Genomic DNA, 13180 nt, shown 5'->3' with positions numbered 1-13180 from the left:
AAATTGCGCTCGCCTCACGCCAAGTATGAAAGCAAATGGACGCTTGCATCTCTCCCCGATCGTTGGTTCTGCTCTGCTGCAGCGGATATGTCGCCTTTCACATTGGACCATGCTCAAGGGATAAACGTTTGGCCGTAGCCTGGTATCTTTGATCCACAAATTGTGTCCACGGTTCGACAACAGTGTACATAGCTAAGAGGATGGGGGCTTAGCAGCTTTCTTCTTTCGCTTCTTGGGAGGTCAGTATATGCTTTCCTGGTCCAGTTGAGAAGCCACGTACCTGTTCTTCTTCGTACTTCTTCAGCTCTTCTTGTTCTTTCTTTCTTCTCTCCTCAACCGCTTGCTGCTTCTTGATGAGAGTACTAGCTGCTGTGCAAATGTCAATAATCAGACGTTTACTACCAAGGAGATAAGCTTACAGTCGACACGGACTGGAACGGTCCGGAACGCACCGAGGTAATGGCGGTTCACAACCAGTATGCCGCACTCATTGATGGTCTGGCGTCCGATTATGATATCAAACGTCGACAGCTCGACAACCTTGAAAGTAGAAATCTCAAAGCGCGGTCGGAAGTTAAGAGCCCCCCTTTTGGCTTCCGTAGCGCGCCATCTTCCATCGATCTCGCCCAAACACACGATTCTTGTTTCATCCATCTGAAGTATGTTTGCGTCGTCTGGAGACTGCTTCCATTGTACACCGATGACCCTGAGAAACTGTGCACTGACCAAGTTGTATTCGGACTGAGTATCGACCAAGGCAACTCCAAGATGAAACCCTGACCAAGGCGAGCCATCTCCATCTCTGATGGCGATGTTGACCTCCCTCTGGTAATCTTCATCCTTATGGGGTGGCGTCAAGATTCGCGTGAAACCGAAGCGAGTTCGAGTGTCATCGGATGGAGAACTTGTAGACGGAAGCTGATGTTTCCAAAAGTTTTTGCAATTCTTGTACCGAGCGCATAGGCGCTTACGCCATTTTTGTTTGTCCATTGTCGTGGGTTGAGCTGTGAAGCTCGAGAGGTAGATGAGGTTACGATCAAGCCCAGTCAAGGGAGAGAAGAAGAATGCTGTCTGGTTGAGCGGGGCGAAGTATCGTAACGCATCGTCATGCGGCTGAAGTGAGGAAAAGGTCTGGGATCCAGTCGATGCAGGCTTAGCAGAAGGACCAAACAGGGGGTTGCGTAGTCGTCAAGGCTGACCAGATTTTACTCAACAGATGCATATTCTGTAAGGTGCTGCGCCACATGGTTCGCTGTAAACTGATCTCGATGTCACATTGGGGGTTGAAGACAACCTTTTGCACAGCTACGCTATGGCAGAAGCCCGCAGACGCTAGCTGCAGGATGCCCGAAGCAAAGCCACTGCATATGCAAAGAAGGGGCCATCTTTCCACCAGGATTAGGTGTAGGCTGACACAGTCCGATTCCAATCAACGTACCCAGGCGTACCGGTGCACAGCCACCTACATCCACAAGGCAAAGAGGTCAGCAATGACGGATTATGGGTGTAGAGCCGCTCGAACTATTCTCCTATCCCCCCCCACCCCCTCAGTTCTCAACATAAAAACCATTTCAACGTATCAAATCCACATGGAGTCACTGGTGCCATTAGCGAAAACCCGAGGCTCTGCTCGTCTGATAATGGTGGAGAGCAAGGGCTGTATAGAGCCACATGTTGTTGTCATATTATGCAAGTGTGGTTTGGACACTATACAAGGGAGAGTTCTGGTGTGTGTGTGTGTGTGTTTTTTTCAGCCTTGTGAGCAGTGTACGTCATTCCCAGCACACCTCGGTCATAACCACCTCGTGATTGCATTCTGGATCCCATTTGGAGCCTGACTCGAAGTTGGTGTTTTCTCTAATCTCCCTTAGATAGCAGACCCCTTCATCTGCTCTTGCTTTACCCATTCCTAGTAGTCATTCAGTCATCGTCATAGCCATACTCGATAATCTTTGACAAGAAATAAGTTCAAGTTCTTAGATGATAAAGTGGGATTAAGAACGAGCTTGCAGTGAAATTGACATACCAGATACTAGCTATGCTTCAAAGAGACTTTTTCCCTTTACAAACCTCACTGTATATATAAATGATCACGTGTATAGTATACCTCTCTCCTCGATATGATCCGCAGAGGCAATTACAAAGACAACGTAAACTGTAACGTAGTGCCTCAGAAGCGCTCAATCACAATTCGAACTCAAGGACAGGAAATATGCAAAACACAAGACAAGAGTAACTAAACAACCACGTTTTCTCTCACTCATACTGGATTTGTAACACGACTCAATTTTTTTCATATTAGCCAAAACAAGAAAAAAAAAAGGAAACTCTTCCAGCGATTACCGTCAAACATCAACAGAGAATACAGGCAGAGAGGCAGGCAGAGAGGCAGGCAGGCAAACGTAAACCGCAGACGAGTATGTTTTGGGTGGGAAAAAAAGGAGGCTTTCTCTCTCTCTATCAAGCAGCAGTGCTATCCACCTTGGCGGCGGTATCAGCAACCTCACCTGCCGTGTCGGCCATTTCCTTGTCCTCTTTCTGGTCCTTGTCGTCTGCGTCCTTATTGCTTGGGGCCGCGTCCTTGGTGTCGACCAGCTTCTTGACGACTTCGACGGTAGCAGCGGGACCACCGGGCTCAGCTGCCAAGACCTTGCCGTCCTTGTTGACGACAAAGACGCCCCGGGTGGTGCCCTTGGGCGCCTTCTTGAAGCCAATGGCGGAGATGAGGGTTTGGGCGGGGTCGCAGAGCAATGTGTAGGGCAGCTTCTGCTTGGTCTTGAAGGTCGTGTTGGCCTTGGGGCTGTCGGACGAAAGACCATAGATGGAGAAGCCGGTAGCAGTGAGGGGCGTGTACGAGTCGCGGAAGAGACACACTTGTGTTGTGCCTGGAGGTTTTTTTCTCTCGCGTTAGTCGGCTGCCATGTGGACGCGATAAGGGCGACGCGACTTACATCCAGGGGTCGAGGCCTTGGGGTACGTGAACAGCACCACGCCGCCCTTGCTCTCCTCTACAAGCTTCGCAAGCGTCGTCTTGTCGCCATCGTTGGTCTCGATGTCTCCGCCAAAGGAAGCCAGGTCAATTGTGTCGCCGACCTTGGGCTTACCGCTAGGCGCAGCCGTCGAGGCGCCGTTGGTCTTGCCAACAACAGCCTCCTTGACGGCCTCGACCTTGTCGGCGACGGCGTCCTGGACCTTTTCGGCCACGGTTTTGTCGCTCTCGGCCTTTTTGGCCTTTGCGGGGGCCTTCTTCTTTGCTGGAGGAGCGGGCGCGGGGGGCGCCGCCTTGCGCTTCCGAAGCTCGACAGGCATGGCGGGAGGGTGTCAAGGGCTGGAGTCGCGGTCGCGTCAGTGTCGCGAGGCAGTATCACGCTCGGCCAGGGGAGAGTTGGGCAGTGGGAAGCTCGGGGTTGGGCGCCCGTGAAGCAAGGTAGGACAGTGGGTGGAATCGAGGCAGAACGGACTAGCAGCCTGTAGTACCACCGTCGCAAGAGCAGGAATCGCACAATTTGCCGTCAGCCGTCGCCGGTAACAAGCAGTTAGCAGTGCGATAAGAGCTAATCAACAGGGTAACGAGGAGATGTGGCCCATGGTGATCTGACCCCCGAGGCCAGGTCGTCCAGCCTCCTCACTTGGCATTCTCGTCCCTATTGACATTAGCCAGATTACATGAGCCTGCGTCTGTTCGTCGGAAAGCGCTTGTTCTGGACAGCACTGGGGTAGCCAGCGCCATATTATTGGCTCGTGAAGTGAGGAGTCGAGAGGTGCGCGCCGATGCACTGCAACGCAAGAAGCATGTCCCCGGTCGCGTCATAGCTCCGTTCCCGCCCTGTACCGATTCAGCCCACCCATGCCAGCCCGCCCACAGAAGACTGCAGTGCATTGCTTCGACATGGCTAACCACTACATACACAGCGTGCCACCTGTGGCAAGCTCTTGCGTATTTGCGTTTCAGAAGCATCCCTTGGCCAGAACCCGGAGGCACGAACATGGCGCCCCCCCTCCTCCAACAACCAAGACCCAGCATCCATCCCAGCCGCCAGGACTCATCCTTCAGCGGTGCCCTCAGCAGTACCTCCCGCTACCCAACTGACCGGATGCCAATTGTTCTCGCAAGAAAACACCTTGCCGCCAGAGCCATGATGCAGCGTCCATCCCGATGACCACATGCCCAGCCCAAACTGCCACACCAAATCAGCTGCGCGCCGCGTCAAGCAGCAAGAAAAGAGACTTACAATAGCCATGCCCAGCACGACGATTGAGCTGTTGAGAACCGTGAAGACGGCCTGCCGCTTCGACGAGAACAGCCTTCCATTCACTTTGTTATGCCACAGCCAGAGCAGTGGAGGCAGCGCGTCTGTCCATGTCAGTGTGCCGTCATCAGTCACAAAAGAAAGTTTCTCCCGGCAACTTACAGCTGAACCAGCTCCCAAAGAGGGCCCCAATCAAGCCCAGCAGCAAATTGAAATTCGGGATGGCTTCAGCCAAGATCCAGCTTGCCAGCCATGCCCCTGAGCAAATCGCCCACCAACTGCCCAAGCTTTTCCAGCTGTTGGTGTGTACTACGTTGGTGCCCTTCCACACCCGGAGGTACACGTACTTGGTCGCCACCGACCCATTAACAACACCCGCAACAATGATGGTGGGGATTGCTATGCCAAAGCAAATCTTGCTAACCAGAGGCGATGCGGAACCTAACGCGGGAGAGGACACGAGGGGACCAGCGTAGTAGTATATGACCACCGAAATGAGCAGGTAGAAGGATACCGCGATGCCTTGCTCAAAGAAGAGAGCCTTGCGAAAATCGCGTGGATCCTTGAGTTCAGACGCGAAAGAAAAGAAAGCAACGTGCCCAGCTACCGAGAGTCAGCTTCGATTCGCGTCGTGAATCAAGACTCATGTACTTACTGTAAGCCAGCACAATGTTCATCACAGGTGCCAGTCCTTTGACCAGCGGTACGTCAGGTCGTACAACCACCATGTTGTTCATGTCTGGCTTCTGGATAGCAATGGCAATCATGGTCACCGTGACACCTACGATGATCGAAGCGCAAGCTGTAGACTGGTCAGCATGCCCATCTTCTCTTGCCTTTTCCGGCTCTGCACTCACAGAATATGCTAAAGTAGCTGATGTTCTTGAACGTCCTCGGCAGCCCCAGCGCAAAGGAAACAACCAACCCAACGATATTGAAGACAATCGTGCAAGTCGCATGATCAGTCATTGCGTTCATAGCAACAGCAAACGTCAGGATGTGTGCACCCACGATGAACACCAGCACCAAGACTTGCCCAACAGCAAGCACTTTGTAGCCCAGGGGCCCACTGATGAGCTGCCCGCAGTCCGCATACGATTGCACTGATGGATGCGCAAGTTTGAATTCGCCAACCAGATAGCCGGTGTATGTGGCGATGATTCCTAGGAGGCATATGCAGAGCATGCCTGGCACGATACCGAGGATGGCTAAAGCCTGAGGAAGTGCAAGGACGCCCAGCGAAACATTTTCGGCGAGCATGACTCGAGAGTTTTAGAGTAGGGTGGCTGGAATGGGGGAGAGAGCTTACGAATGCCTGCATTCCTGTGACTTTAGGTCAGTGATGCGTTGTAAAATGAAAGTGAGAATGCTAAGCTGTGCAAAGTGCCTTCGATCGGATGCGGTGCTTGCACACATGATGCAGGTGGGGATGGCGTAGAAAACATACCACCATTTACACGTCTTGTACTGTATCTCGGCACCTTCTTCATCACCGAATACATCGTCTTCCGCGCCTGGTATGTTTTGTCTTTCACAGTCGGACGGTGGTGATGATGGCTGTGGTAAAGAACGCTCTCGAACCACAGTGTCCCCCTTGCCAGGCCCAGCCGCTGTTGTGTTGGGGTTGCTCATTGTATATGGAAAAAGAGTCGCCGTGGGACAGTTTTTATACTTGGAAGATGAAGACAGTTGTTGTGTAAAAAGCCCCTTCCTGCAAAGACGGTAACGATGGAAGTCGAGATCAGTGACTCCATGGTGCCAGGGCAGTCAAGATATGAGGCCACAGTTGCCGCTTCCAGTGCAGGTGTAATCATGCGCTCCTGATGGGAAATTGAAAATATGGAAGGGCATTGCGTTAGTCTCCAATATCTGGGTCGGCTGGCCAAACATATCATGCAGAACTGCCATTGGGTCCCTTTGTGTGCTTAGCGAACCATGCAAACATAAAGGTGTTGACATAAGTTCAATGTAAACAAGATAAAGAACAAAGCTAGGGTTTAGAATGTTGATTGCGAGAAGGGGCTGCCCAATTGGAACGGCGGGAGACTGATTGTCCACTCTCTTGCAAGTCGTCAACGGTCGACACTTATCGCTGGCCATTGCAGTCACCCATCTGGCATGCAATATACATGATATCAACAATCATCTCGAAACCATAGAAAACGCGCCATGTGAGACTTACTCAAAGGGCAAAGATATGAGCCAGTCGGCTTTGAACAAAGGCTGCTTTCGCTTCCAGACTTTGCGCGTGGTGATGGGCGGACGGCATCCAATCTCAATGGGTTTTGTCTGATTGAAGGAAAACAAACTTTGTTATCTATTGTGATCATTGCTTGGGAGTTATGCCAATGGTATCCCGCATGTAGTGGTAGCAAGAATGCATTCACTGACGTAGGAGATCGGCCCAACTACCTACGTCATCACGTGGACTCGTGGCTGTTTCGAGACAGCTTATCGATACCTATCGCCACACCTCATCTCCCACGCACTCTGCTCACATTGTCACCATCGCGCCTCCTTGTCCAAGCTCATGACCGTTTTTTGCTCAATTGATTTCAACCAGCTTTCTTGTGAAAACACAGATCCCGGTTCCCCAAAGCGCAATGTCGCACGCGAGTAACCCCCCAACGCGGAAGCGCAAACTGGCGCCCTGCCCCAGCGGCTATCGCGACGCGCCTGTCCAGTACCCACCGTCGTCATCTGGTACTACCAGGGTCTCCCAACGCACACCTTACAGCAGCGAATATGGTTCTTTCCCTGTCGCATTCCAATCGCTGCCCGGAACAAACCAGATGGTGGAAGTCATCGACCTTACACAAGATTCTCCCCCTGCGCAGCCCGCCCCGAAGAAGAGCAAGCGCAACACCAATGGATCCGTTGAGGAGAAGCGGGGTACAACCTTTCGCAGAAGCGCAACACAAAGCTACCTCACTGTAAAGGAAAGGGCTCTTACGCAGCGCTTAACGGTGCTCTCGCGTGAGCGCTGCGGGAGCGACGATACACCCGAAGAGAAAGTCATCATAGCAGGCACGACAGGCAATGTCTACACAGTCCTGGTAGACCGCGAGCCGTCTTGCGACTGTCCGCATGCGAAGAAGGGCAATCAATGCAAGCACATTGTCTACGTCATGCTGCGGGTGTTGAGGGCACGCGAGGAAATTGCCTATCAGTTGGCTCTCCTCAGCTCCGAGCTGCGTGAAGTCTTCCAGAACGCTCCACCAATTCCAGGAGTCGGGACGAATGGAAAGGACGGCACACAGAAGCAAGGCGAAGACGGCAACCGCAAACCTATCGAGGGCGAATGTCCAATTTGTTACGACGATCTTGACAACAAGGAGAACATTGACTACTGTAAGGCTAGCTGTGGAAACAATGTACACAGGAGCTGTATGCAGAACTGGAAGGCTGCATCCAAGGGTAAGACGACATGCCCGTACTGCCGTGCCACATGGCAGGAAGATACAAACTTGCCGGGCAAACTTGGTGACATAAACACCAAAGGTCTGGCGAGGAACGAGGATGGCTACGTCAACATCGCTCCTCAACTAGGCTTGTCCGGTGAAAGGGATTACTCCACATATTATTCATATTGGGCGCGAAGTCGCTCGGGCTACGGTGGAAGGAGAGGCGATTACTATTGATGCTTCGAGGAACAATTTCGGTGTTGTCAAGATGCGCAGGCGCCAGATGTGGGAAAGGAAACCCTCTACCGTATCCCTAGATTGCACCGCTCCGTTTCTCTTACCATACTAGGAAATGTACTATATCGCTGTATTTATAGAATTGGAAATAGGCAAGTCTTTCCACAGTCGCTCGATATCAACTAGCGACCTGTCAAGCCACCATGGAAATAAACACGAACAAATGGCACGGCGTTGGCGTGAACTGCAGCAGCGCAAGCGCGGCTCCACTGAGGGAATAATGACACGCGGATTGCGAAAGGAGTAACGTATGCAGATCCACCAATGACGCGTCACACCCTTACTGGCCATCACGCCCATCGTGATTCTACTACGCACGCCATATCCATTGATCATCATGACCATGAGCGCGTACCTGCATGATCAACGCCCGGCACCGCACTGCACACGCGTTCGCAGCGCCTCCCGCCGACGGCTCGTCGCCTGAAAGCTTCGCTGTGGCATGGCCCCCCTAAAAACAAACTTCACTGCATGACCCTACCGCCCGAGGTACGACCGTAGTTGTACGGCTTACACAAAGGAAATGAGATAACGCATTGCAAAGCTTGGCAACGACGACGTCGACCATGACGACGGCAAAAATGACGAAAAAATAGGAAGACAGCCATGTTCGAGAATACCAGGTGTAATAATAGCTCCATAGCACGTCATACACTTGAAAAAAAAGGCCGGGGGATCCAAGTCCAGGCTTGCCCCCGACCGAGTATGGGAAATGCCGACGACTCGCAGGGGGGAGCCTTGGTGAAACAAATACTTGTGGCCCTATATACGTGGAGAGAAGAGCATGACGAAGACAAAGGAACGACAAACAGCAGAAACCAGGACGTGATTAAGAACCTAGTTGTCCGTCTCCAAAGGCTTATTATGCCAAGGGGGAGAGACTGACAGACAGACTGACTGACTTATGAAAAAAAAGCCCCCTAAGTGAAAGAAAGCTTGCGAGTAATATTGATTTTGCACAAACGAGGGCTACCCCAGCAAAAGAAAAAACCAACAAAAAACACGGGTCGGTCGGTCAATCCATCCATCCACGCAGCCATGGGATCCCCCTCTGAATAATATCGGGAAGATTTCCAGTTTGTCCCAGAGCGCCCTAGTGCCCGCGCGTGCGCCCGCAATCGAATGAGGGCGAATACGATATCTAGATTGTTGCGCATGAGCTGACGAGGAAACCACCCCCAAAACGGGTTGGGCACGTGTATATTATGTACGAATGATGTGTTCATGGGCGGTTGTGTACATAGGCACGTACATACATAAGACGAGAGAGGAAGAAAAAAAAAGGGGGTGGGTAAAAGTAAGCGCCGCTGGCCGCCGGCGCGAAAAGCCGAAGTGAGAGCGAGCGAACGAGCGAGCGAACAAGAAAACTCATGGCACGCCGACGCCGGTGTTAGCTACGGCACGGAAAACACAGATGCATGGTCCGGGAAGCCAAGGGGATATGCGGAGGCGCATAAAGAAGGAAAGACGAGGGGAGAAAAAGAAATAAACACATGTAAAAAGAGACATGGAACGGCGGGGAATCAAAGAGGCCACGCGTGACGGTACGTACCAGTACAAAGGACGCGCACGGCTAGCATGACAAGACGTGCGACAGCACAAATGGTGGGTTTAATATGTACACGAAGGGGGGAGAGGGCAGTGCGGGCAAGGCATCCAGGCATATCGCTGACTCTGTGACAAAGCCGGCTTCACCCACTGATTCAAGAGCGTTTGCGGCGCAGTCCTATGCGTGTGTATGCGGGAAGAAAAGTACCCCCCAAAAAAGCTTGCGCACAGCAGATAAAAAAAAAATAGACAAACCTAGGTTAGGTGGGTATAACAGCAAGGTTCAAGGAAAAAATGGAGGTAAAAAAAAGCAGAGATATATCCTGGGGATATGACGAAGGGATGTGCAATATCAGTGTGAATATGTCAGGAGACACTCCCCCCCTTCCCATAAAATAAAAATAAAATAAATGATGAAGAAGTACAAGGTGGCGGGTTCCAAGTTTGAAAGCACAGTCTTGTTCTGAAGCAAAATGGCAGAAGAATGCAAGAAAGATGAAATCAAAAATAAAAACCGAAAAAAAACAAGAAAAAAATATCAATCAGAAAAGTCACGCCGTGTCATGTCAAGAATGTGGAGACGCCGATATGTCATGTCATGCATGAAAAAAAAATGGCGGCCCAGTGAGAGAAAGAGAGAAAGAGAGAAAGAGAGAAAGAAAGAGAAAATTGGCACACACACACACACACACACACACACACACACACACACACGCACACACACACGCACACACACACGCACACACACACGGTGGTGGCGGGCAATGCCGGGAAAGAAGAAAAGAAGAAAAAAAAAGTGGTCAAACTGCGTGCCCAAAAGAAGAAAGCGTCAACTTGGGCGAAAAGGACGAATGCGGCCGCTCTCGGTTGCGGTTGGGCGAACAGGCTCCGAGAATGTCATCGTCCATGAAAGAAGGGGGGGGGGCGGGGGGGGGGGGCGGAGTATACGGCAGACTAGGCGATTTTGTGTGTGCATGTGTGTGTGCTGCCCTCTCTCCCCAGTTATGAGCGGAGGGCCCGGAAATACGGCACCAGGGGGGTTCCCCGCTCACGCCCCTCCCTCCCTTTGGTCGTAAGGCTCATGGCACATGTGGCGCGGAAGTGGGCACAGGGTATTTTTCCCAAAGAGAGAGAGAGTGTGTGGACCAGGCTGTCCCCCCCCATGTCAGGTTGCGCGGCTACGGGGGGGTGGGACGGCACTGTAGTCATGTCAGTCATGCCAGTCAGTAGTGGAAATTGCAATGGCGTGAGGCAAGAGAAGGTTATTGCATCACATAGGCAGAGGCAGAGGCAGAGAGAGGCAAAGCTTGGAAGGAGGCAATCACGGTTCAGAAAAAGACCCAGTTTGGAGAAGAGAATTCAAAAGTTATGTTTGCACAAAGGATCAATTGAGAAGAAGAGAAATTGCTGGATAAATAAATGAGTAAAACGCCATGTTCAGATGGTCTTTTCGACAACCAGTACAAACAAAGGAAAAAGGTCTAGGAACAATTGAAGTCGTGAGACATGTTGCTCATTGCCCTTCCATAGACCAAGCGCGACAAACACGGACAAGATGCGAGGGATGGAGTGTGCAAAGGACAGCCAATATATTGTCGATTACACACATACACTGTCTGACCGGTTTTCTCAAATCGACCACAAAGGAAACCACCCACCGCACTGCCCCTGTCTGAGGAGACTTGATACAATGGGCAGACAAGGTAGGCAAGAAAATGGATCAAGTGATCCTATACACATGACACGGACAACCCGCCATGCCTCTCTTCATTTAGAGCGCGTCACCCGCTTAGTAGGTGGCATAGCCGCCTCCGTAGTTGTTGGCAGGGGTAGACTGAGGGGCAGAGGGGACAGTGGAAGAGGGCGTGCCGGAGACGAAGGTGAAGCTGGGAAGAGTAGAGGTGCCAGGGACGGGGTAACCGGTGCCGTAGCCCATGTTAGGCTTGGTGGAGGTCTGGAAGCCAGTGGGGTAGTGGTTGGTGCCGTTGTTAGGGATGGGGTACGAGCCAGTGGGGGAAGGAGGCATGCCAGAGGTCGTGTCAGCAGGAGTGTTGGGGTATCCAGAGCCAGGGTAGCCAGAGCCGGGAGTGCCAGAGCTGGGGGTACCGGCAGGGTAGTTGCCACCAACGGTAACGGTAACGGTCTCCTTCTCGGTCACAGTAACGGTGACAGGAGCACAGCCCTCACCAGCAGGGGTGCTGGGGATAGACTCAGCGTGGACAGGGCCAGAGGGAGTGGGCTTGTTAACTGTGATGTACTTAGTAGAGGTAGAGGTGGAGCTGACAGTGCCAGTAATACCTTCGGGGCTAGGAGGGTAGCCCTGACCGTTACCAGGGCCAGTTGGGTAGGCACCAGAAGGAGAAGAAGTAGTGTCCTGAGGAGTGTTACCGCCAGGGTGGCCTCCGGTGGGGTAACCTCCGGCAGGGGTGGTGGGCTTGGGGCCAGGAACCGTGATGACGACGGTCGAGTACTGGGTCGAGGTGGAAACAGTGGTGACCTCAGTGGTGACGGGGTGGGCGGTGGTACCGACACCGATGGTGTAGACGAGGGTCTCGGTGTAGGTGCTGGCCACCTCAGACACGGGGTACGTGCTAGTAACAGCAGTAGGGGTGGGCTTCTCCCCGGTGCAAACAGTGGTGCCAACGGGGACAACGCTGGTGAGAACGGAGGTGGCGTGGGCCGGGCAGTTAGTGACGGTCGGGGCACAGCTGCTGATGGTGATGTAAGCAGTGCTGTAGATGGTGCTGGTGACCATGTCGGTGACTGGAGTCGACGAGGCAGGGTGTCCACCGGTGGGGTATCCAGCTCCAGGAGTGCTCATGGCGCCCGCAGGAACAGAGGACGAGACGGAGTAGGCAGTACCCATGGGGGCGGAGTGGGAAGGCTTGCCTCCGTATGGGTAACCACCGGTGGGGTATCCAGCTCCAGGAGAGCTAGCGCTAGCCTCAGGGACGGAAGGAGAAGAGCTGGGGCTGGGGGAACCATTGCCGTAGCCACCGCCGTAGCCACCTCCGTAACCACCAGCAGGAGTGCTGGCGCTGGCATTAGGAACAGAGGGGGAAGAGCTAGGGCTGGGGGAGCCACCGCCGTAACCACCGCCGTAGCCACCTCCGTAACCACCAGCAGGAGTGCTGGCGCTGGCATTAGGAACAGAGGGGGAAGAGCTAGGGCTGGGGGAGCCACCGCCGTAACCACCACCGTAGCCACCGCCGTAGCCACCAGCAGGAGTGCTGGCGCTAGCCTCAGGGACGGAAGGAGAGGAGCTGGGGCTAGGGGTGGAGCCAGTGCCGTAGCCACCGCCGTAGCCACCTCCGTAACCACCAGCAGGAGTGCTGGCGGTAGCCTCGGGAGTAGAGGGAGAGGAAGCTGGGGTCTTTACGTATCCAGTGCCTTGGGCGTAACCACCACCATAGCCGCCTCCGTAGCCACCAGCAGGAGTGCTGGCAGGAGAGCTGGCGCTGGCATTAGGAACAGAGGGGGAAGAGCTAGGGCTGGGGGAGCCACCGCCGTAACCACCGCCGTAGCCACCTCCGTAGCCACCAGCAGGAGTGCTGGCAGGAGAGCTAACAGGCGAGCTGGCGCTAGCCTCAGGAACAGAGGGAGAAGAGCTGGGGCTGGGCATGGAGCCAGTGCCGTAACCACCACCGTAGCCACCGCCATAACCACCTGCAGGAGTGCTGG

General features: G+C 53.3%; 4 protein-coding genes across 4 annotated transcripts; 1 reads left to right on the top strand and 3 right to left on the bottom strand.

Moving 5' to 3' along the window:
- Positions 1–240: 240 nt before the first annotated feature.
- SETTUDRAFT_40015 (uncharacterized protein) lies at positions 241–990 on the bottom strand (the record flags this gene model as incomplete). The annotated part of the gene is made up of 3 exons (XM_008028348.1): positions 241–255; positions 281–369; positions 420–990. 3 exons carry the CDS (start codon positions 988–990, stop codon positions 241–243), a joined length of 675 nt encoding a protein of 224 aa, XP_008026539.1.
- A 1470-nt stretch (positions 991–2460) lies between these two features.
- On the bottom strand, positions 2461–3309 carry SETTUDRAFT_161690 (uncharacterized protein; the record flags this gene model as incomplete). The annotated part of the gene is made up of 2 exons (XM_008028368.1): positions 2461–2885; positions 2952–3309. The coding sequence occupies 2 exons, from the start codon at positions 3307–3309 to the stop codon at positions 2461–2463; spliced, it is 783 nt and encodes a 260-aa protein (XP_008026559.1).
- A 734-nt stretch (positions 3310–4043) lies between these two features.
- Positions 4044–5510, bottom strand: SETTUDRAFT_161689 (uncharacterized protein; the record flags this gene model as incomplete). The annotated part of the gene is made up of 5 exons (XM_008028367.1): positions 4044–4178; positions 4233–4354; positions 4413–4853; positions 4906–5052; positions 5108–5510. 5 exons carry the CDS (start codon positions 5508–5510, stop codon positions 4044–4046), a joined length of 1248 nt encoding a protein of 415 aa, XP_008026558.1.
- Positions 5511–6780: 1270 nt separating this feature from the next.
- Positions 6781–7891, top strand: SETTUDRAFT_161688 (uncharacterized protein; the record flags this gene model as incomplete). The annotated part of the gene is made up of 2 exons (XM_008028366.1): positions 6781–6855; positions 6935–7891. 2 exons carry the CDS (start codon positions 6781–6783, stop codon positions 7889–7891), a joined length of 1032 nt encoding a protein of 343 aa, XP_008026557.1.
- Positions 7892–13180: the final 5289 nt, after the last annotated feature.

The sequence above is a fragment of the Exserohilum turcica genome (assembly GCF_000359705.1).
Source record: "Exserohilum turcica Et28A unplaced genomic scaffold SETTUscaffold_24, whole genome shotgun sequence".
Taxonomy (NCBI): Eukaryota; Fungi; Ascomycota; class Dothideomycetes; order Pleosporales; family Pleosporaceae; genus Exserohilum; species Exserohilum turcicum.
This window is presented reverse-complemented; position numbering and strand designations above follow the sequence as displayed.